The sequence below is a fragment of the Mus caroli genome, chromosome 11 (genome assembly GCF_900094665.2).
Source record: "Mus caroli chromosome 11, CAROLI_EIJ_v1.1, whole genome shotgun sequence".
Classification (NCBI taxonomy): Eukaryota; Metazoa; Chordata; class Mammalia; order Rodentia; family Muridae; genus Mus; species Mus caroli.
This window is the reverse complement of record NC_034580.1, coordinates 93108085-93129562: the sequence shown is the minus strand read 5'-3', so window position 1 is coordinate 93129562 and position 21478 is coordinate 93108085. Positions and strand designations below refer to the sequence as shown.

The 21478-nt window shown below is 52.5% G+C and overlaps 1 protein-coding gene across 1 annotated transcript; it reads left to right on the top strand.

Moving 5' to 3' along the window:
• The first annotated feature begins 1954 nt into the window (after positions 1 to 1954).
• Gpr179 (G protein-coupled receptor 179) lies at positions 1955 to 19737 on the top strand. The gene is made up of 11 exons (XM_021178365.2): positions 1955 to 2748; positions 4140 to 4248; positions 6592 to 6679; positions 7484 to 7719; positions 8413 to 8481; positions 10030 to 10139; positions 10386 to 10624; positions 10796 to 10934; positions 11487 to 11592; positions 12460 to 12606; positions 14792 to 19737. The coding sequence occupies exons 1-11, from the start codon at positions 1955 to 1957 to the stop codon at positions 19679 to 19681; spliced, it is 6927 nt and encodes a 2308-aa protein (XP_021034024.1). The 3' UTR covers positions 19682 to 19737.
• The last annotated feature ends 1741 nt before the right edge of the window (positions 19738 to 21478 follow it).

Here is a 21478-nt window from a genome sequence, read left to right as displayed (position 1 = left end):
CCTGTCTCAAAAAAAAAAAAAAAAAAAGAGAAAGACAAGAAGAGCTACCATGGCAGCTCACACCTGTCATCCCAGTATTCAAAAGGCCGAAGCAGGAGACTCTCTGTGAGTTTAATGCCAGTTTGGACCATAGAGAGAGCATGAAACTACACACACACACACACACACACACACACAGAGAGAGAGAGAGAGAGAGAGAGAGAGAGAGAGAGAGAGAGAGACGTGTAACAGGGTTAGCAGGATGTCTCAGCAGGTAAAGGCATTTGCCACCAAACCTGTCAGTCTGAGTTTAAACCCAGGATGCACACGGTCGAAGGAGAAAACCAACTCCGGCAAGTTTCCTCTGACCTTCACACATCACACGCATCTGTGCTCCACTTTCTAATACATAACCAATGTTAAAACAAAGAGGGCAGGAAACTTCGGAAATGTCTCCATGGCTAAAGTGCTTTCTGGTTCCAATGCTCAGTAAAAAGCCAGACAAACAGGAGAGGCCCTGGGGCAGGCAGGCTGGCTGGCCATCCTGTCTAGCCGACCCAGTGAGTTCCAGGTTCAGTGAGAGGCTTTCAAGATTAGGAGGAGAGGGGCTGAGGAAGACACCTGCTATTGACCTTTGGTCTCCACATGCCCCCATATACATCTTCATTCACAAAAAGGTAACAGTGAAATGTTATTTGCTTGTTTTTGAGGCTGGGTCTCTCTATGCAGCCCTATCTATCTTGGAACTCACTGTGTAGACCAGGCTGACTTCAGAGTCACAGAGACACACCCTCCTCTGCCTCCCGAGTGCTGAGATTAAAGGCGTGCACCATCTATTTATGATTAACCCTCTGTTTCTGTTTCTCAAGGAATGGGCTATGCCCCGCCTGTAACTTTAACTACAAATGGTTCTGTACTGCCTGTTCCAAGAAAAGGCAACACTGTCTTTATGACCATGTCTTTATGACCATCTTGCAACCCTTCCTTTTGTGTCAAAAGATTATTATAACTACCTTGTTAGGCTTTTGCTACACTATTTGGTTGTTTGATTGTTTGTTTTTAGAGACAAGGTTTCTCTTTGTAACCTTGGCTGTCCTGGAACTCACTCTGTAGACCAGGCTGGTCTCAAAGATCTGCCTGCCTCTGTCTCCCAATTGCTGGGATTGAAGGCATTTGTTACCACTGCCTCATATGTTCTAGTTCTATAACCACCCCCCCCTTATTTTCCCACCAAATCCCTCATGGGATTCATTGAGATTACATGCAGAAAAAACATTTCAGGAACAGCCAGTCTGTTAACAGGCCTATTCTGGCTCTCCTGGGCACTCTCTACACCACCTTTGCCATTCCCATCTCAACACCATTAAGCAGCAGTGTCAGGGGTGCAGGCATCAGGAGCAGAGGACACTGCCAGGACACACACGCAGCCAGCTCTTTATTATGCTCATTGCAGTTGCTGCCAGGAGGCCAAGTGGGGCAGAGGGGTAGAGAGAAGGACCTGGTTTCATCTCTGGTTGCTATGGTGCCCCAGGCCGGATTTGCCCATCTCTCCTAATGGAGCAAAGGGGGGGGGGGCGGGTAGAGAGAGAACAACTGGTCCCCTCCCTTCCCCTCTTCTCTCTCTGGAGCAGATGTGGGCTGTGTGCCAGTGTACTGGATCAGAGGTAGAGAAAAGAGTAGTATGCCAGGATTTAGAGGTTTGGAGATGGGGCGACACCCTGAGTGAGGAGGGGCAAGGCCCTCATACCTATATCTGGAAGCTAACTGATGACATTAGAGAGGGGGGAACACAAAACAAAACAGGCTTCATGGTACTAGTGACAGGGGTGGGGGGAGGGAGGGGAGAGGAGGAAGGGAGGGAGGGAGGGAGGAGAGAAGGTGTGGAGTCAGACTGTATGCCAGCCTCTGCCTGTTTTCTTCTGAACCACCCAAACTCTAGCAGCCTGGACTCCAGGGATCTGAAAACTGCTGAAGGATGGGGGCCAAAGCAGTGGTCATTTCTTCTGTAGCTTGGGGGCTCCTGAGCTGCTGTTTCCTCTGTAGTGGGGCTCTAGGGAGCCAAAGGCCCTTGCGCTCTCTGCCTCCACTACCGTCCCAAGCCAAGCCAAAATCTGGGCCCATGTGGATGCCCCCAAAGGGGGCTGAAGCAGCCCTGGCCTTTCTCTACTCTGGAGACGTTCAACGGCTGTCAGGAGCAAACTGCAGCGAGAAGTATGAAGTCCGTGGGGCGGAAGGCAAAATCGGGGTCCCCCCAGTCCTACAGAGAGCAGCGGGCACCCTGGCCCAGGCTGCCAACTTTCTCAACATGCTCCTACAAGCCAACGACATCCGGGAGTCGAGCGTGGAGGAGGACGTGGAGTGGTATCAGGCGCTTGTTCGCAGTGTGGCAGAGGGAGACCCGAAAGCCTACAGGGCTCTGCTGACCTTTAACCCTCCACCGGGGGCCAGCCACCTTCAGCTGGCCCTGCAGGCCACTCGGATGGGGGATGAGACCGTCCTTCAGGACCTGTCTGGGAACAAGGTACAGGAAGAGACTCCAGGAGAGGATCTGGACCATCCTGTCCTCCAGAAGCGAGTACTGACCAATGACCTAAGGAGCCTTGACAGTCCCAAGTGGCCACGGGGGGATGGATACGTGGGGGACATACAGCAGGTGAAGCTATCTCCCCCTTTCCTGGAATGTCATGAGGGCCAGCTCCGTCCTGGCTGGCTAGTCACAGTCTCTGCCACGTTCTATGGACTCAAGCCAGACCTCACCCCAGAGGTCAGGTGAGTGAGATTGGGAAGGAGTTGATGGATTTGTAAGGCTAAGGGGTCCACAAGTCTCCCGCACTATGCAGAGACCATTTGGCAAGAACATGTGAATGTCTAGGGGGCACAGATGTGTGTGTGTGTGCATTCAGCTATGTCTATTTACAGCTGGCACTGGGAATCTGTAACTATTAACACTCTCAGGTGTGCGTGCTGCGTGTGAACCAGACAATTCATGCATACTTATCAGGACATCTATTGGTTTGGTTATTGTTTTATTTGTGTGTGTGCGTGTGTGTGTGTGTGTTCATTTTATTGTGTCCTCTAATAAGACAGTTTCTCATGTAGCCAAGGCTGACCTGTAATCGTGATCCCCCTGCCTCCACCTGCAAAGTGTAGGGTTGCAGACATGTGCCTGGGTATCTGTTGATGCTGTCTAAATATTAAGTCTGTAAGAATGTCTATGAGCATGTGTATCTATGGGTAAGTACACATACATCTATCTGTGTGTAAGCGTGTGTGTGTGTGTGTGTGTGTGTGTGTGTGTGTGTGTGTATGCGCGCGTGTGTGTGCAGATGGAGGAGCACAGACAAGGACAGGTCTTGGTTCTCAGGCCTGAGGTACAGACCAAAGAGTTAGGACCTGAGACCTTGATGACAGTAATAATATATGCTCCACATGGACTCTCCAGGAGGCTTCCCAGAAGAGAAAAAATTCTTGGACAGGGGCTTGGAAGCCGTGCCCTTTCTTTCTGTCCATGACTTGGCTGAGTCCCCAGCGTCATTGCTAATGACAAGATTCTTGGTTGAGCAGGCCCCATTTTCCTATCTAGGCTAGCACAGTAAGTACTTTGTGATATTCCTCAAAGAACTGTCGCTGCCTTTAGCTAGAGGAAAGGGTCAGCTACCTCCCTGGGAGGCAGGCAGCAAAGGGGCATAGCAAGGCCAGGCCACAGCAGGCAGCCTTGCCTTTCCAGGCCTCTGCCCCCACAGAATGTTCCCAGCAGGCATCCTGGCTCCTTGCCAGAGCTCTCTCAATTCAGTCACCACAGAACTCCTCCCTTCCAGGGCTCCCTCCTTTGCTGTGATCAGTTCAGACCTGGCCTGGGCAGAGTCAAGAGGCGGTAAACAGCTGGGCTGCATGTGCTGAGCATGTGTGTGTATGTGTGTGTGTGTGTGTGTGTGTGTGTGTGCGTGCACACGTGCATGCACGTGCGCTCATAATGCATGCTAGTGGGAGGGGGATTGTCATCACAGAGACAGGATTCATGGCACAAGGAAGATCATCATTGTGTGTGTGCCCTCCTGCCTCTGTGCTAATGTGTGCAAACAAAGACCACACTGCCCCCATAGTCTGGCAATCACCTCAGCATCTCCACCATGACCCTAACTGCCAATTTGCTGCCCTAGGGGACAGGTGCAGATGGACATCGACCTCCAAAGTGTGGACATCAACCAGTGTGCAAGCGGCCCGGGCTGGTACTCAAACACACACCTGTGCGACCTCAACAGCACCCAGGCAAGAAGGATGGCTCCACGGAGCCCTACCTTCATTCCCCTTTCTTATCACTGCCAAAGCCACCCGAACCTCTTAGGGCTTCAAGGCAGTACCAAGTGATTGGCAAAGGTGCAAGGGCGGGCTTTGGTAAAGCAAGGCCAATGTACAACCTAGTCCATCCCTTCTACTTCTCTCCCCAAAAGCTACCCCTCCTGCCTGTGAAACCTCAGTGTGCCTCCCTGCTGCCCTCCATTCTGGTACTCAGCACTCCAGGATTCCTCTTTTAAAAAAAAAAAAAAAATTCATGTATGTGAGTACACTGTAGCTGTCTTCAGACACACCAGAAGAGGATACCATTCTAGATGGTAGTGAGCCACCATGTGGTTGCTGGGAATTGAACTCAGGACCTCTGGAAGAGTAGCCAGTGCTCCTAACTGCTGAACCATCTCTCTAGCACCCTGTAGAGAGAAGTTCTTTAAACAAAAAGATACACAACTCAAAATAGCTTCAGGAAGTTCCTGAAACTGATCAGATTCACTAGACTCCTCCCTGCCAAATACATGCTGAGAGTCCCTTTCAGAGAGGTGAAGCAGAATAGCAAAGATTCTCAGAGAAAAGCTGCAAAGACCACTCTGAGACCAGACCAGCTGCCTGGAAGATGCAGGAACCAGCTGAACTCCCTGGAAGAGGTTTAGGCCCCTGGAAAGGTTGAGCTGCCTGCAGGCTATGCAGTGTGTTTAGCCATCTTTCCCGGCCCCAGGATTCCTCTTTAGGGCAACTTCTGAGCCAGGAGCTTTCCCTCTCCTAGACCACCTGCTTCACAGCTCTGAGCTCCTCATGGTACACAGAGGATGCTCCATTGGTATTCACGGGAAGTTAATAGAATTGCTGGCGGGTAGAGAAGGAGGCTAGCCACAGCTCAAAAAGGTCTGGGAGTGTCGAACGTGACAAACCAAGCCAAATGCAGGCTCAAAGCCCTTACCTCTGAGATACCTGTTCTCAGCCACTGACCTCAGTCTTCCCTGCCCAGCTCTGAGGCCACAGCCATGTGCTATTCCCCCTGCTTAGCGAACATCAATAGGGGGGAGGGAGAATAAAGAGCTGACTTTGCCATTCCCCCAGCCTGGTTTAAGGCTGAGAAAAGCAGTCCTATGTTTAAAGCCAGATAGGTCCTGATGGACGTTGACCCTCTCTGGGGAGGTCTTCTTAAACTCCCCTGGGATACTGTTGTGATGACACATCACGACCAAAGCAACCAGAGGAGGAAGGGGTTTAGTTCACTCTTACTTCCATAGAACGGTTCATCATTAAAGGCAGCTCGGGCAGGAAACTCATGCAAAGCAGGAACCTGGAAGCAGGAGCTGATGGTTGCAAAACCCATGGCAGGGTGCTGCTTACTGGCTTGCTCATCATGGTTTGCTCAGCTTGCTGTCTTATAGAACCCAGCACCACCAGCCCAGGGATGGCCCCACTCACATCAATCACTAATTAAGAAAATGCCCTTCAGATGGATCTTATGAAGGCATTTTCTCAGTTGGGGCTCTGTTCGCTTTTGATAACTCTAGCTTGTGTCAAGCTGACATAGACTGGGCTGGAGAGATGGCTCAGAGGTTAAGAACATTGTCTGCTCTTCCAGAGGTCCCCGAGTTCAATTCCTAGCAATCACATGGTGGCTCACAACCATCTGTAATGAGATCTGGTGCCCTCTTCTGGCATGCAGGCATACATGCAGTCAAAATGCTGTATACATAATAAACAAATAAGTCTTTAAAAAAAAAAAAAACTAAGCCGGGCGTGGTGGCGCACGCCTTTAATCCCAGCACTCGGGAGGCAGAGGCAGGCGGATTTCTGAGTTCNAGGCCAGCCTGGTCTACAAAGTGAGTTCCAGGACAGCCAGGGCTATACAGAGAAACCCTGTCTCGGAAAAAAAAAAAAAAACTAACATAGACTAGCTATTACATCATCTGTGTGTACCAAGTGGGATGGGTTATGGGAACCTTTTGAAGCAGGGTGTAGGTACACAAAGTGTGATGGAGCTCTGAGCTCTCTCTGTCTTTACTCCCCCCAGTAAAGAGCTAGGCACCAAGAAATAGGACTTGAGGTCCCTGTTACTAACAAACAGTCTGAACAAAAGAGTTAGGTATCCTGTACTCTTTTCTTGGATAACCCTTTAAAAGGCCTAACGGCAGAGGTGAGAAAGTTTCCAGAGGAGGAAGAGCTAGGCAAGAACCAGAGGCAGCTTCTGGTGAACTCTCCTAATGTATTCACAGAAGCCATGGAGGGAGGGGGCTCTTTGCCACAGCACGGAAAGCTTTTGGGGAAAAAAAACATCATACAAACAAATGTCATTTGTCATCCCCACAGTGTGTCCCTCTGGAGAGTCAGGGTTTTGTCCTTGGCCGCTACCTCTGCCGATGCCGACCTGGATTCTATGGAGCTAGTGGTTCTGGGGGTACGTAAGTGTGGAGAGGGCTAAGCAGAGGTTTTGTGAGCCAAGGTAAGTTGAGATGGAACATCTATGGAAGAAAGGTGGGCTGAAGGTGACCCTGGGAAGAAGTGGGGACTCGACAGGCGGTAGTGGCTCACGCCTTTAATCCCAGAACTTGGGAGGCAGAGGCAGGAGAATTTCTGAGTTCGAGGCCAGCCTGGCCCACAAAGTGAGTTCCTGGACAGCCAGGGCTACACAGAGAAACCCTGTCTTGAAAAACCAAAAACAGGGGGGAGGGTATGGGGGACTTTTGGGATAGCATTGGAAATGTAATTGAGGAAAATACGTAATAAAAAAATATTAAAAATTTAAAAAAAGAAAAACCAAAACCAAACAAACAAACAAAAAGTGGGGGCTCAACAAGAGAAAGCCAAGAGGAGAGGCTGGGTGGGGTGGTGCAAACTTGTAATCCCAGCACTTGGGAGGCTGAGGCAGGAGGACTGCCATGAATTCAAGGTCAGTTTGGGCTGCAAACTGAGATCCTGTCTTGAGAGAAAAAGAGGGAGAGAGGAAGAGCAAGAGATAGAGACCAGCAGCAGGGCATTTTGTAGGTGTCTTCCTTCTGAGAACAAATGAAACACATAGATATGAGACAAGTTAGCCTTACGTCTGGAGTCACTTCTTCCTGTCCTTCCCGGGACATACCCCTTCATTTTTATTCCTGGGGTCATAAGGTACAGGAGGGCATGGAGCCTTCAGGACCCAAGGCTAGACCCTCAGGTGTCCCCAGCCAAGCTCTCCTCCTTCCACCCCTTTTATTCTTTGCAGGCTTAGAAGAGAGTGCAACACAAGCTGCAGGGCAATTTGGGTCCCCACAAGGCAGCTTAGGGAAGCTGCTACGGTGCCATCCGTGTCCTGAGGGCTGCACCAGCTGTCTGGATGCCACACCGTGCCTGGTGGAAGAGGCCCTGGCACTGAGGACGGCAGTGTTGGCATGCCAGGCCTGCTGCATGCTGGCGGTCTTCCTGAGTATGCTGCTGGCCTACCGTTGCCGAGGGAGCAAGGCAAGAAGGCCCCCCACTTCTCCTCAGCACACACATCCAACCCATCTCAGCTGGAGAACTAAATCCTGGGGAAACGAATGCCAGTCTTGCTTCTTTACATCAGAATGTGTGACATTAGGCAGTGACCTCTCTCTATCTTATACCTGCTTCTGCCTCTGCAACATTGTATTTGATTCAACAAATACCCATTGAATGCCTACTCACTTCAAAATACTACAGAGGCACTCTGCAAGAGAAGCAATGTGACCCGGGTGGCAGGGAGGAAGCAATGAGACAGGGCAAGGATGGAGGTGGTCGCCAGGTGTGGTAGGAGCTCAGAGAGGAGACCCAGTTATTCTGGAGGAGACAGCATGGTAGAGAGTGTGAAAAGTGATGTTGGATTCAGGCTTGAAGGTTAACTGGTTTTTACAGCGAGGAAATGGGGGAATCTTATTCTAGATAAAGTACCCAAAGCTTGGAGGAATGCCAGAGGCCCTTTCTAGCTTCTGCAACCTCTGCTGCTAGCCCAGCAAGTGTAGCTAGACCCTGGGGTGAGACTGGACAAGTGGCTGTAGACAGAGGGTGGAGCTAGTGCTGATGGGGAAGCCCAGGGCCAGAGTGAGCATCCTGACAGACCCAGGCCAGGCTTGGTGCTCACACCCCGCTCACACCCTGCTCACACCCTGTTCACACCTGTCTCCCCTGGGCTAACAGAGGATCCGGGCATCTGGAATCGTCCTGCTGGAAACCATCCTTTTTGGATCCTTACTTCTCTACTTCCCGGTGAGTCTGCGACCTGTAGTCTGTCTGTCTGCAGCAGACATGGAGAAGTAAAAAAGAGGGCGGGGGAGGAACTGCATCCTGCCAGAGCTCAGTGCTATGGGCAGGGGAACTGCTGCATGCTCTCTACGTGGCCCAGATGGGCGTCTGGCTGTGGGAAGCCACAGAACCCCAGTCCAAGGGGATAGAGAGGGAGTAGTCCGGGGTCTCTGGGGTTCATGGAGGCCAGAGACTACAGGTTCTCAGTCTTGTACATCCCAGATGTTGCAGTATGTCTCCGAAGAGCTGAGGACAAAGTGAGGGCCCGTGGGGGGGGGTTCAGTCAGCCCCCGGGGCCAAAGGGAGAATAGGGCAGGGGGAGAGGGGGCGCTGGGTGGTTCCTACTCGGGTGAGAGCCCTTGGTCTGGTCCATGGCTGGAGCGCAGGAAGGCCTTCCAGAGAGAGGTTAGACACAGCTCTTTTTTTTTTTCTTTTGCCACCCCCCTAGACGCAGCTTTTTAGAGGAAAGCGTGCTCTGTTGCCCCAACATGGCGAGTGCCGATGAGTAGAGACAGTCCATGGTTTTAGAGCTTTATTGTAGAATGTCAGAGAGAAGGTAGAAAGAGAGAAGACAGCCATGGCCAAGTGGAGAGAGGGGGGAAGGGAGGGGGAGAAGGAGAGCTAGAGATGAGAATGAGAGGTAAGAGCTAAAGAGAGAGGGGTGCAACCAAGTCCCTTTTATAGTGGACTGGGTTATCTTGCAGTTGCAGGATAACTGTTGGGAGGAACATACCTGGTTATTGCCAGGTAGCTGTGAGGGTAGAGACTAGCCAGAATGCCAGGAGCTTGGGACTTTGTCTGCGTGACTGATAAGTCACATGATTATGGCGTTGGGGGCTCCTTGGTGTCAAGCGCCTATGTCTGGGAACATGGCTCACTGTTCCGTCCCTTGTAGAGTTTTCTACTGGGTTTCCGGAGTAAGCCTCGCTCAACCAAAACACAGGCTGCCTTTCACGGTCCCACAGTAGTCGGCCTCTCTTCTTAATACCCCCACTCCTGTGGTACTGGAGAGGTGGTTCAGCGGCTAAGAGCACTGACTGTTCTTCCAGAGGTCCTGAGTTCAATTCCCAGCAACCACATGGTGGCTCCCAACCATCTGTAATGGGATCTGATGCCCTCGTCTGGTGTGTCTGAAGACAGCTACAGTGTACTCATATACATAAAAACAAAAAACAAAAAACAAAAACCCACGCCACACCCCAACTGTCTTTTTCCTTCAAAATCCTTCCTTGCCTTCCTAGGAAGATTTGGCTACTTTACAATCCCTCCCCCCACCTCTCCTCTCACAAATGTCAGGCTGACCTAGTGAGCTCTGCAGGCAGAGACCCACACTGGAAAGAGTTTTCTGACCTGCTGTGTGTTTTAGGACACGTTTTGTTTTGTTTTGTTTTGTTTTAACTCTGCACGAGGGACATGTGAAGCCTCTACCGTGGGGCTGCCTGGAAGATTGGTCATGTGACACGGTTCTAGACTGGAATAAGAGCGCAACCGTCTCTGCCCCTTTGCCACCAGGTGTTCATTCTGTACTTCAAGCCCAGCGTTTTCCGCTGCGTCGCTCTCCGTTGGGTCCGGCTGCTGGGTTTTGCTGTCGTCTATGGGACCATTATCCTGAAGCTTTATAGGTAGGGCCCCGACAGACCTCGCCACTGCTCTGCTCACCCCAGGCCACCCAGCTCATTCACACAGTGCAGATTTTCAAAGTCAGACCCTCCCCGGTACCACCCTTTCCCCAAAACTCAGTCACTCAGCTTTTTCCGTGTAGCTTTTGGAAAGGGCACTAAAGGTAACACGCCACGCGGGGGCGCTGGGGAGCAATGGACAGAGTTCTGGGCTCTGACCTCATCCTCCGTGTACCTTACTCCCCTCAGGGTGCTCCAGCTGTTTCTGTCTCGAACTGCCCAGCGGGTGCCACACCCAAGTAGCGGGCAGCTGCTGCGGCGTCTGGGGCAGCTCCTGCTGCTGGTATTGGGTTTCCTGGTTGTGTGGACAGCGGGCGCCCTGGAGCCAGGCACCCAGCACACAGCTCTGGTGACCCGGGGTCACACTCCCACTGGCCGCCACTTCTACCTCTGTCACCATGACCACTGGGACTACATCATGGTTGTGGGTGAGCCCCTTCTCCTGACCCCAGCCTCCTCTGGCTCCTGACTAGTCACCTCCAGGGGATTCCTTGTGCTAGCTCACCCCGGGTCTGGGCTACCCAGCACACTTGGTTTTGGAGAGGGTCAGCAGACTGCTGAAGTGGTAAGGGATTTCTCTCTCTCTCCGACCCCCACAGCGGAAATGCTGCTGCTTTGTTGGGGCAGCTTCCTCTGCTATGCCACCCGGGCTGTCCCCTCAGCCTTCCACGAACCGCGCTACATGAGCATTGCCCTGCACAATGAGCTACTACTCTCTACCGCCTTTCACACCGCCAGGTGAGATGCAGCCCTTCTTCCTGAGACTCCTCCCACCCGGCCCATGTTCTCCACCTCCCGGTGAGGAGGTACGTCTCACAATAATCCCAGCAATCCTGCTATACCTTTCCTATACCCCAGATCTCCGTCAGAAGAAATACCCAATCCACAAGAGGAGGTATGTCTCCTTCCTAATTCCTTGTGTGTCTTGTGTCTTGAGCCTTGTGTTTTTCCCCCAAGCCCTTGCTCCCTGCTTACTCCTTAGCCTTTGCTTCAGAGCAGCAGGCCTGCTGTGGGCCCTGGGCCTGTGGTGGACAAAGGAGCAAATCACAGGGTGATCCCTGAGTGCAGTGCTATCAGTGGAATGGAATCTCTTAGGTGGGCGTCCCAGAAAATGGAATTAATGGGAAACCTGGGATTATATCTGTGATCCAGAGAGGGAAGAAATCGTGTGTTCTGCTGGTCACTGCCAGGCAGGGCTGGGGCTGAGGCAGGGGCAGAGAGTCAGTGAGGTGAGGCAGGCAGGCTGCTCCCACCTACGCTGATGGTCACCTTGTCCCATCTGGCCCTCAGGTTTGTGCTGGTTCCTTCCCTGCACCCAGACTGGACACTTCTCCTCTTCTTCCTCCATACCCACAGTACAGTCACAGCCACACTTGCTCTGATCTTCATCCCTAAGGTAAGGTCCTTTCCCTACTGCATAAGGTAGGCCCTCGGCCCCTTGGTAAAGAACGCTGTGGCCCTGACACCTTGCACTCTCTCCAATCAAGAATGATGAGCATCCCAGGCAAGGACATGGTTGGGAGAGGAGCTGTTCCCTGCTTCCAGTTCCCACACAAGCAACATAGAGCTAGGAGTGGACAAAGAGCATTTGGGGGAGTTTTGTTGCTGTTGCTGCTGATGCTGTTGTAGGGTTTGGTTTGGTTTGGTTGGTTGGTTTTGGGGTTTTTGGTTTTATTTTTTTTGGTTTGGTTTGGTTTAGTTTGGTGGGGTTTTTTTGTGTTTTTGTTTTTGTTTTTGTTTTTTGTTTTCTTTTGTTTTGGTTTTGAGACAGGGTTTCTCTGTGTAGCCCTGGCTGTCCTGGAACTCACTTTGTAGACCAGGATGGCCTCGAACTCAGAAATCCGCCTGCCTCTGCCTCCCAAGTGCTAGGATTAAAGGCGTGTGCCACCACTGCCCAGCAGTTGGTTGTTTTTTTTGAGTCAAGGTTTCTCTGTGTAGCCCTGGCTGTCCTGGAACTGGCTTTGTAGACCAGGCTGGCCTCAAACTCACAGAGATCTGACAGCCTCTGCCTCCCAAGTGCTGGGAGTAAAGGCATGCGCCACCATGTCGGGTATCCTTTCAATCCAGCCGGTAGACTCTGAAGGTATGGAGTGCAGTTAGCTCACAGAGGCGGATGGAGAACTGAAGGCCATGCCTAAGGTCACTGCTGAGGAAGAATGGCAGGGAAGCCTTAGTGTCCAAACCAGGAAGGGGTGGGGGTGAAGACTCACGAAGGAAAGGCAGAGTACGTTTCCCTCCCAGCCCCTCCACCTGTCTTGGACAGTTCTGGAAGCCAGGGGCACCTCCCCGGGAAGAAATCTTGGATGAAGTGTATGAGGATGAGCTGGACCTGCAACGCTCAGGCTCCTACCTCAACAGCAGCATCGCCTCAGCATGGAGTGAGCGCAGCCTGGATCCAGGGGACATTCGGGTAGGTTTCCCCTCCCCTCCCCCAATGTCTTTGATATCACCTTTTTTAAAAAAAAAGATTTATTTATTTTATACATATGAGTATTCCACTATTACTCTCTTCAGACACATCAGAAGAGGGCATCAGATCCCATTACAGATGGTTGGGAGCCACCATGTGGTTGTTAGGAATTGAACTCAGGACCCCTGGAAGAGCAGTTGGTGCTCTTAACCGCTGAGCCATCTCTCCCTCCCTCCCCTTTTTTAGTATCTCTGTGTCTCTGGTATCAGAACCCTGGCAGTCCTGCTTTGTAGACCAGGCTGGCCGCACAGATATCTGCCCGCCTTTGTCTTCCAAGTACTGGGATTAAAGACATCATACCCAGCCTTGAGATCAACTTTTAAGGACTGAGCAGAGGAACACAGCTGTGCTACCACTGGCTTGGGGTACCGCTGAATCACCCCCAAGGCCTCCTTCCCTCCCTCTAAGACTGTACCTCCCTTTTCTGCTAGCCTGGACTCCCCAAAACCCAAATGCCCAGGCCTAGCCAAGAGTACACTCTTAACCCCATGTCATCATGGAGTGGAGACAGACTAGAAAAGCCTTGAGTCTCTAGCAAAATGGAATAACTGAAGACCGTAAGGGTGAGCTGTAAGACTAGGAAGTTTCAGCAGCCACCAGGATCCCCTTTCTTTCAGTGGGCCTTAGGAAAAAGTGGCTTTCTGGAGGTTAGCTCTGTAAGAAGCTTATTTTTCTTCTCAAGGGCATTATATAGAGTCAGGGGTTGAGAGAAATCAGGAGGTCATGTGGTTTTATATATAACCCAAGGCAAAGAAGCCATCTTGGGAAGCCACCCACCTACCCTTCACATCTCCCAGTTCCTCATTCCAACAACCTCTGCAGGTCTTCCCGCAGCCTCCTCATCTTCTGAGCTCTGCCTCGTCTGCCATGGCACTCCTCCCTGAACTAAGAAATCAGAGCACAGCCAAAGCCTGATGAAGGGCAGCCTGGCCTACAGAGTGAGCTCCAGAACAGTCAGGGCCACAGATAGAAACTTTGCCTCAAAACCAACAAACAAAACGGAACAAACCAAAACCCCAACTCTACAGAGGCACAGAGAGAGGGCAATAAGATAGCTTTGAGATGCAGGTGGGTTAGAAGTTTCATGCCCAGCCCGTCCCTTCATGCTGGACATCTCCCCAGAGATCACAGTGCCGCAGAGAAGTGAGAACACTCTAAACCCTGAGGGCTAAATAGAGCCAGACCCAGCATGGCTCTGGTCCTACAGCAACAGAGTGGTGAATTCTGAGTTTAAGAAACAAGAAAAGGCTGGGCAGTGATGGCACACGCACCTTTAATCCCAGCACTTGGGAGGCAGAGGCAGGCAGATTTCTTTTTTTTTTTTAAAGATTTATTTATTTATTATATGTAAGTACACTGTAGCTGTCTTCAGACACACCAAAAGAGGGAGTCAGATCTCATTACAGATGGTTGTGAGCCACCATGTGGTTGCTGGGATTTGAACTCTGGACCTTCGGGAGAACAGTCGGGTGCTCTTACCCACTGAGCCATCTCACCAGCCCGCAGGCAGATTTCTGAATTAGAGGCCAGCCTGGTCTACAGAGTGAGTTCCAGAACAGCCAGAGCTACACAGAGAAACCCTGTCTCAGAAAAAAGAAAGGAAGAAAAAAAAAAGAAAGAAAAAGAGAAAAAAGGACTGTGAGATGGCTCAGAGGGTAAGAGCACTGACTGCTCTTCCAAAGGTCCTGAGTTCAATTCTCAGCAACCACATGGTGGCTCACAACCATCCATAATGAGATATGACAGCCTCTTTAGATAGTAGTGTCTGAAGACAGCTACAGTGTAATTACATATAATAAATAAATCTTTAAAAAAAGAGAGAAAAGAAAAAGAAAGGAAAGGAAAGGAAAGGAAAGGAAAGGAAAGGGAAGGAAGGAAGAACGAAAGAAAGAAAGGAAGAAAGAAAGAAAGAAAGGAAGGAAGGAAGAAAGAGAGAGAGAGAGAGAGAGAGAGAGAAAGAAAGAAAGAAAGAAAGAAAGAAAGAAAGAAAGAAAAGGATACAACTTGGTGGAGAAGTGATTCCCCAGAGAGAATAGTTTAACTGGGTAGGGGAGTGTCATGGAGGAGAGCACTGTTGGTGGCGGGATGGACTCAGCCATCTCAGTGGTGGTCCCCTTCCTTACAGGATGAGCTGAAGAAACTCTACGCCCAGTTAGAGATCCGAAAGACCAAGGAGATGGCTGCTAACAACCCCCACCTGCCCAAGAAGCGGGGCAGCTCGCGCCAGGGATTGGGCCGCTCTTTCATGAGATACCTGGCCGAGTTCCCAGAGGCCCTGGCTCGGCAGCACTCTCGGGACTCGGGCTCTCTCGGCCTCCGCAGCCTGCCAGGCTCTTCCCGACGAAGGCTCCTCAGCTCCAGCCTTCAAGAAACGGAGAAACCACCAGCCCTCCGCAAGACCCGCAGCACTTATGACCACCACAGGGAACATAACGCTCTCCCCTTCGACTCCACGCTGAGACGGACCCTGTCCAAGAAGGCTTCCCCCACAGACGGCCGAGAGTCGTTGGCAGATGGGCCCCCAGCCCTGGGCTTCAGGTCAGCCAGTGCTCACAACCTGACAGTGGGAGAAAGGCTCCCTCGAGCCAGGCCCATCTCCCTGCAGAAGTCACTCAGTGTGGTGGCTGGCTCGAGGGAAAAGGCGCTGCTGGTGGCCAGTCAGGCCTACCTGGAGGAAACCTATAGGCAGGCAAAAGAGAGGGAGGAAAGAAAGAAGGCTGAGGCGGCCATGGTGAGCCCGGTGCGGAGGCCATCGACCAGGAGGCTGGAATGGCCTCTAAGGGCTCCTCTGTCCGCCCCACCTTCTCCTGGCAAGAGCAGCAGCGTGGACAGCTCTCACACCACTGCGAGGCCTCATGAAGAGGCTGGGAGAAGGCTGCCTCACCCACCCATCAGGCACCAGGTCTCCACACCCGTCTTGGCTCTGTCCGGGGCCTGCCTGGGAGAGCCAAGAATGTTGTCTCCCACCCCAGCCTCCACATTGGCTCCTATTCTGTTGCCGGCTCCCGCCCCAGCCCCCGTCCCCACCCCTGTTCTGGCACCAGTCTCAAAACCCCCCCAAAGCCCCACCCTTCTCACTTTCATCTGCCCCTGGGAGAATGCAGAACTGCCAGGCAAGAAAGAAAATGTGGTCCAGGAAGACCCGGCAGGGCCAGAGCGAAGCGGCCACTCGCCTGCCTCGGCTCGTACCAAGATCTGGAGGGCCCTGTCTGTGGCAGTGGAAAAAAGGGGGACTGGAGACAGTGAGGCACTCACAGAGGGTGGACATGTCCAGGGGGAAGCCGATGATACAGATGAGGAAAAGCCCAAGGTCTTCTCAAAATCCCACAGCCTCAAGACTCCTCTGCAGCAGGGTTCCGTGCGCAGCCTGGGCCTGGCCATCAAAGCTCTGACCCGGTCTAGGAGCACCTACAAAGAGAAGGATGGTGGGGAGGGCACCCCGGAGACTGAGAAGGGAAAGCCTACCGAGGTGAGCACGGGGGCTCCACCCCGATCTCCCAGGCTAGGCCGGCCCAAGGCAGTGAGCAAGCAGGTTGCCCTCGCCCCCTGCGAAGATGAAGAGTCCCTCCAGAACCAACAGAACGCTCACACCAGCCGCATGCTCCACGTTTGTCAAAAGGAGGGCAGCCGAGAACAAGAAGATAGGAACAAGAGAGCGGCCCCGGGTCCAGGGGAGCGGAAAGTTGAGAGAACTGGTAAAATAACGCTGACCACACTGAGGCAAGTTTTTGGGGAGAAAAATGCTGAACAAGCGAAGGAATCCCCCACGGGATACCAAGAGGTGCCCAACCCTGCCCTCCAGTCCCTGGGCAGTGCTGACCACAGGGTGGCAGAGGTGTGCCCCTGGGAAGTAACTGAATCCGAATCAGGAATGGACCCGCCAGAGAGTGTCAACAAGGCCAAAGTCTACTCCTGGGAGAGGACTGAGGGAGGAAGCCTTGAGAAGAAACCATCAAGACAAGTCCTAAGTAGGTCCTGGGAAGAGAGAGAGAAAGTCCTAGCAGAGTCAGAGACCGAAGGTGTGGGTGCCATTCCTCGGAAGAAGCCGGAGAGGCTGGTCCGGAGCCAGGAGGCTGTGTGTCCCTGGGAAAGCCCCGACTCTGGAGGTCTGTCTCCTCAGTTGGTGCATCAGGAGTCTGACAGAAGTGGGGGCAGGTTTGTGGTAGTGAGCAAAGGAGACGCACACCCAGAGGCTCTTCCGCCCCATGCTGCCAAGGCAGAACTGTGCCCGTGGGAGATGAGCGATGTGGGGGAGGGGACATCTGCTCAGAAGGTACAGGAACTCCCTGAAGAAAGGCAGAAATCCCCCAAGAAGGCAACCTTCTGGGGAGAACGGAATCTGGGCGGAGACCTGGTGTCTCTCTGTCCGTGGGAAAGTACTGATTTTCGGGGCCCTTCAGCCGTCTCACTTCAAGCCCCAGGAAGCTCAGGGAGTTTGGGCAGTGGTATTGCGGAGGTATGCCCATGGGAGGCAGAGAACATAGCTAATGACAAGAAAGCTGAGGTCTGTCCCTGGGAGCTGGGGGAGGAGCTAGCAGGTACAGAAGGACTGAATCAGGGAACAGATGGGGAGCCTCTCCCAGGAAAGGAGACTCCCTCCAGAAAGGGATGCTTAGCAGAGTTGGGGGAGCAAACTGTGAGGGCAAAGCCCAGAGTCCCTCAAGGACAGGAGTCAGTATGCCCTTGGGAGGATGACGCCCCTGAGCGGTCCAGCCCACAGCCAGACAACGCTTCCTCCAAGGCTGGTGAGAAACTCCTAAGCCATGGGGGCAGCCAGGTACTGCAAGTGTGTCCTTGGGAAGCAGTCAAGCCAGAGGAAAAGCAAGCAACACCTTCAACAGCAGAAATCTGTCCCTGGGAAGTAGATGGACAACCAGAGACCAGGACATCAGAACACGCATCAAAAGAAGGAGAAGTTCACAAAGATGAGGAGAAAATGTCCGGGAGAGCAAGGATCCAAGCACAGGAAGAGGCTGAGGGGCGGATCCAAAAGCAGGAAGCAATCTGCCCCTGGGAGAGCATGGACCTGGGTAGCACCCCACAAAGAGACACAGCGAAAGCCCAAGCCTCTCTCCAGAGGCAAGGCAGCATGGCAGGCAGAGCTGCTGAGATCTGTCCGTGGGACGTGGAGGAAACAGCTGAGAAGGCCAAGATCTGTCCCTGGGAAGTGGGGACTGAGGTTGGAGGGGAAAGGACTGTCAGAGCCGAAGCCTCTGAGGCCCGTCCGAAGGATGCAGGCCACGCGTCTACAGATTCTGGATCCAGGCAGGTAGCTGCCAGTGCTCCAAAGAAGTCAGAGAGGCTTGGTTCGGAGAAGGAGGTGGTCTGTCCCTGGGACAGCTTGAGTCCGGGGGACCCCTCTCAGCAGCCAGACACTCTGAACACTGAGAAACTAAAAGATGAACTCCAGGAACACGGGAGCTCCAGGCCCATAGAGGTGTGTCCCTGGGAAGCCGAGGAAGTTCCTACCGGTGAAAAAGCCAAGATCTGTCCCTGGGTATTGAATGAAGGGACCGTGGGAAAAGGACTGGAGCGAGAGCCGGGGAGTGAGCCAGAACGGCAAAGGAGACAGAATCTAGAAGAGGCAGGACTCCCCTTCCAAGAAGAAGGCACGTCAAAGGGCGACACAAAACTCTGCCGGGAACAGGAAGGGGAAGCTATCTGTCCTTGGAAGCCACCTGCCCAGGTCCCCAAGGTCTCAGACTTGCCCCTCAGCACCGTTGGTCAGGGAGCAGAAGGACAGTCCTTGGAAGCAAGCGACAGGGCATCAGAGAAGGGAGAGCCGAGACAAGACCTGAAGATGGGTTCTCTCCCAGAATACACAACCCAAATGGTTCCTGTCGATGGGGGAGGAGCAAGCTCGGAACTCCAGCCTGTAAGCCTGCAGGAAAGTATGGTACTGGCAGGCTCTTCCTCCCATCCACACATCCAGTGCCCTGACCAACCTAGAGTCAGCTCCCAGCCCCTGGTCAGCACCGGGGATGGGGCTGCTGAAGTGTGCCCATGGGATGCTCCTGACAGTGACACCAAGGTTGAGCCCTGTGCCCAGAAGGTGACTGGGAGAGTTACAGAGACAGAGACGTCAAGACAAGATGAAAAGGAGAAATCTCAAGAGGAGAAAGAGCAAGCCCCTGAAACACGAGATCATGAAGGTGTGGCCGTTCAGAAAATACCACAGACCAGCAACTTTGAGAAGCAGGAAGCTGTGTGTCCCAGGGAGAGTCAGGACTTTGGGGTGCAAGCAGCTACAGATGCTTCTGATGGGAGCAAAGGCGGTTCTGAGAAAGTGTGTCCTTGGGAAGTAGAAGAGGTCCCTTCTACCAAGGAAGCTGAGATCTGCCCCTGGGAGGCAAGTCCAGGAGCCGTGGGGGAGGGGGCGCTGGACCTGGGGCAAGATGGAGAGTCACAGGGGGAGAGAGGGGTTGAAAGACATCTCTTGAAGGCAGCAGAGACAGTCTGCCCCTCAGAAGGCACAATGTCATCAGGGCTCTTCCCCCAGGAAGACGTGGTGAACACAGACCTCCCCAAGGTCGGTCTTCATGGAGCAAGCAGCCCAGGGAAAGGGCTAGCAGAACTGTGTGTGTGGGAAGTCACAGACCCGGAAGGAAATAAAATCAAGGGTACCATGGCAGACATCTGTCCGTGGGAGGAGACTAGAGCCCAATCTGATGAATCTGGCCCCCTGGCTTTACCAGTAACCCAGGCAGATGTGCCAGCTGCCCCTGAGAAATCAGTCTGTCTCTCGGTACACAGACCGTTGGAGAGCTTTCTCCCAGAGAGCAAGAGTGTCCGCCCAGACATCAGCAAGCCACTTGGCTCTTTCCCCCCGGAAGGTGTCAGAGAGCAAGAACCTTTGGAACTTGAGACTGGAGCCAAGTCAGTTCCAAAGCCAAGTCCCACAGAAAGAGAGGTTCCAGAGTCTTTGCCCTTAACTGAAGACCAAGGACTAATGGCTTCTGAAGGAGAGGCTGGAGAACTCAGCCCTCCCCCTGACTACCCTTGGGAATGTGAATGACAGCACCCTACACCTGACTACCCTTGGGACTGTGAATGACAGCACCCTCCCCCTGACTACCCTTGGGACTGTAAATGACAGCACCCTGGTGGGTGTCAGAACTCCTTCAGGACACTTCCCATGTCCCAGTGTTCCCAAAGAGCTGACTCAAAGATAGCTTGAATACTTCCTGGGCCCAGGAGGCCAGATGGCAACCCATTCAGAAGGAAGTGTAGAAGAAGGGTTGGACCCTGGGGGACATTCTGTTTTCCCCACTTCTCTCTCTGCTTCAGGAAACAGAAACTAGACCTTGATCTTCTAAACAGTTCTGCCATTCGTCCAGAGTACCCTACACAGTTGTTCAAATTGGAATTCTCCCAAAGTTTACCCAAGGTAGCAAAACAACTAGACCACTTAAGGGAGTAGCAACTGGGGTTGTGGGCAAGAGAAGGCTATAAGGCCATGTAGTTCAGGATGAAAGATGGGGCTGGAGAGATGGCTCCGTGGTTGAGAGCGCACGCTGCTCTTGCACAGGACCCAGGTTTGGATCTCAACAGCCAAGACAAATCGGCTTATAACCACTTGCGACTCCAGTTTGGGGGGTGGGGGGTGTTCCTCCAATTTCTTCTCTTGGTCTCTGAGGCTACCTACATTCATGTGCACATATCCCCACAGAGACAGACAGATAGAGAGACACACAGACATATACACACAAAATTAAAATAAATATTTAAAAGATGAAAACTAAACCAGAGGAAAACAAAGACAAAAATACGTGTCTGGAAAAAAGCCTCATAGGCCTAGACCTTGCCCCTCTCCCCACCCGTTTCCCTGACACATGGTCCCATGGAGGCCGGGCTGGGACATCTAAAACTCAGGATGTAGCTATGGCTGAACTTTATCTTCTGGTCCTCCTGCCTCCACTTCCTGGGGTCCAGGATCACAGGTGTGCAACACCATGGCCAATTTACTCAGAGGTCACAGAGTAAACTTCCTGTGTGCTAGGCCAGCACTCTGTCACCAACTACATCCCCAGCCCAGCCTTTGTCTTTCTGTGGGTACCTGTGGTGCTGGGAACTGAACCCTCAGGAATACTAAGCGAGTACCCTGCCACTAAGCCACACCCTCAGGGCAAGGGGCGTGTCTTTTGACCTGACTCTTCCGTTTCTGCTTTCCTACTTCTCATGTGTACCCTGACTGTTGGCTGACATAGCAACAGTCAGACACTCTGACATTTATGTCACGGCTGGTATCCAAAGTGACAACAGAGAACAGAGAAGGAGAGACGCTTTCTCAGGGCCCTCCCACCCTGGACAAGGTGTTCTTCCTTCCCGATGTCTCTGGAAGCCTCTCCCCATCTTCTGCCCCAGCTCTTGCCACGTCCAGGCCCCACCTCACTGCCTCCTCCTCCTTGTCTTTCTGTAGTCAGCAAGCGGACCCTCTTTTTAGTAAATGTAACTGGTGCCAAGGAGGAATCTCTGGTTCTCAAGCAAGAACCACTCTAACTCACTCAGATCTCTTCCCAGAGGAGCCTGGGAAAGAAAAGAGGTCCTGTTCAATCCGAATCCCAACCACTCTCAGAAAGAGTAGCGTTCCCCAGGGCTGGGAAGGGCACCTCGTGAGTACAAAGCCTCTTTCTTAGCCGTCCGCCCTCAGCTTGGCTCTCCTCTCCACCATCAGTTTAGGCTACCTTGCTTAAGCAGTGCGAGATGACAGGGTTGGTGTCAGATGATGTTTACCAGATGGAAACTAAGAAGGAGAAAAACTTATACAGAGGTTCCAGCTTGAGAGAGGGAGATGGGGTGAAGACAAGCAGGC

What these genes read in the sequence shown, in the direction of transcription:
- Gpr179 (XM_021178365.2), top strand. Translation starts at nt 1,955, where the DNA reads ATGGGGGCCAAAGCAGTGGTCATTTCTTCTGTAGCTTGGGGGCTCCTG. An exon ending in ACCGCCTTTCACACCGCCAG is followed by an intron (nt 10,935 to 11,486) that starts GTGAGATGCAGC and finishes TCTGGCCCTCAG; the next exon opens with GTTTGTGCTGGTTCCTTCCC. An exon ending in CTCTGATCTTCATCCCTAAG is followed by an intron (nt 11,593 to 12,459) that starts GTAAGGTCCTTT and finishes TGTCTTGGACAG; the next exon opens with TTCTGGAAGCCAGGGGCACC.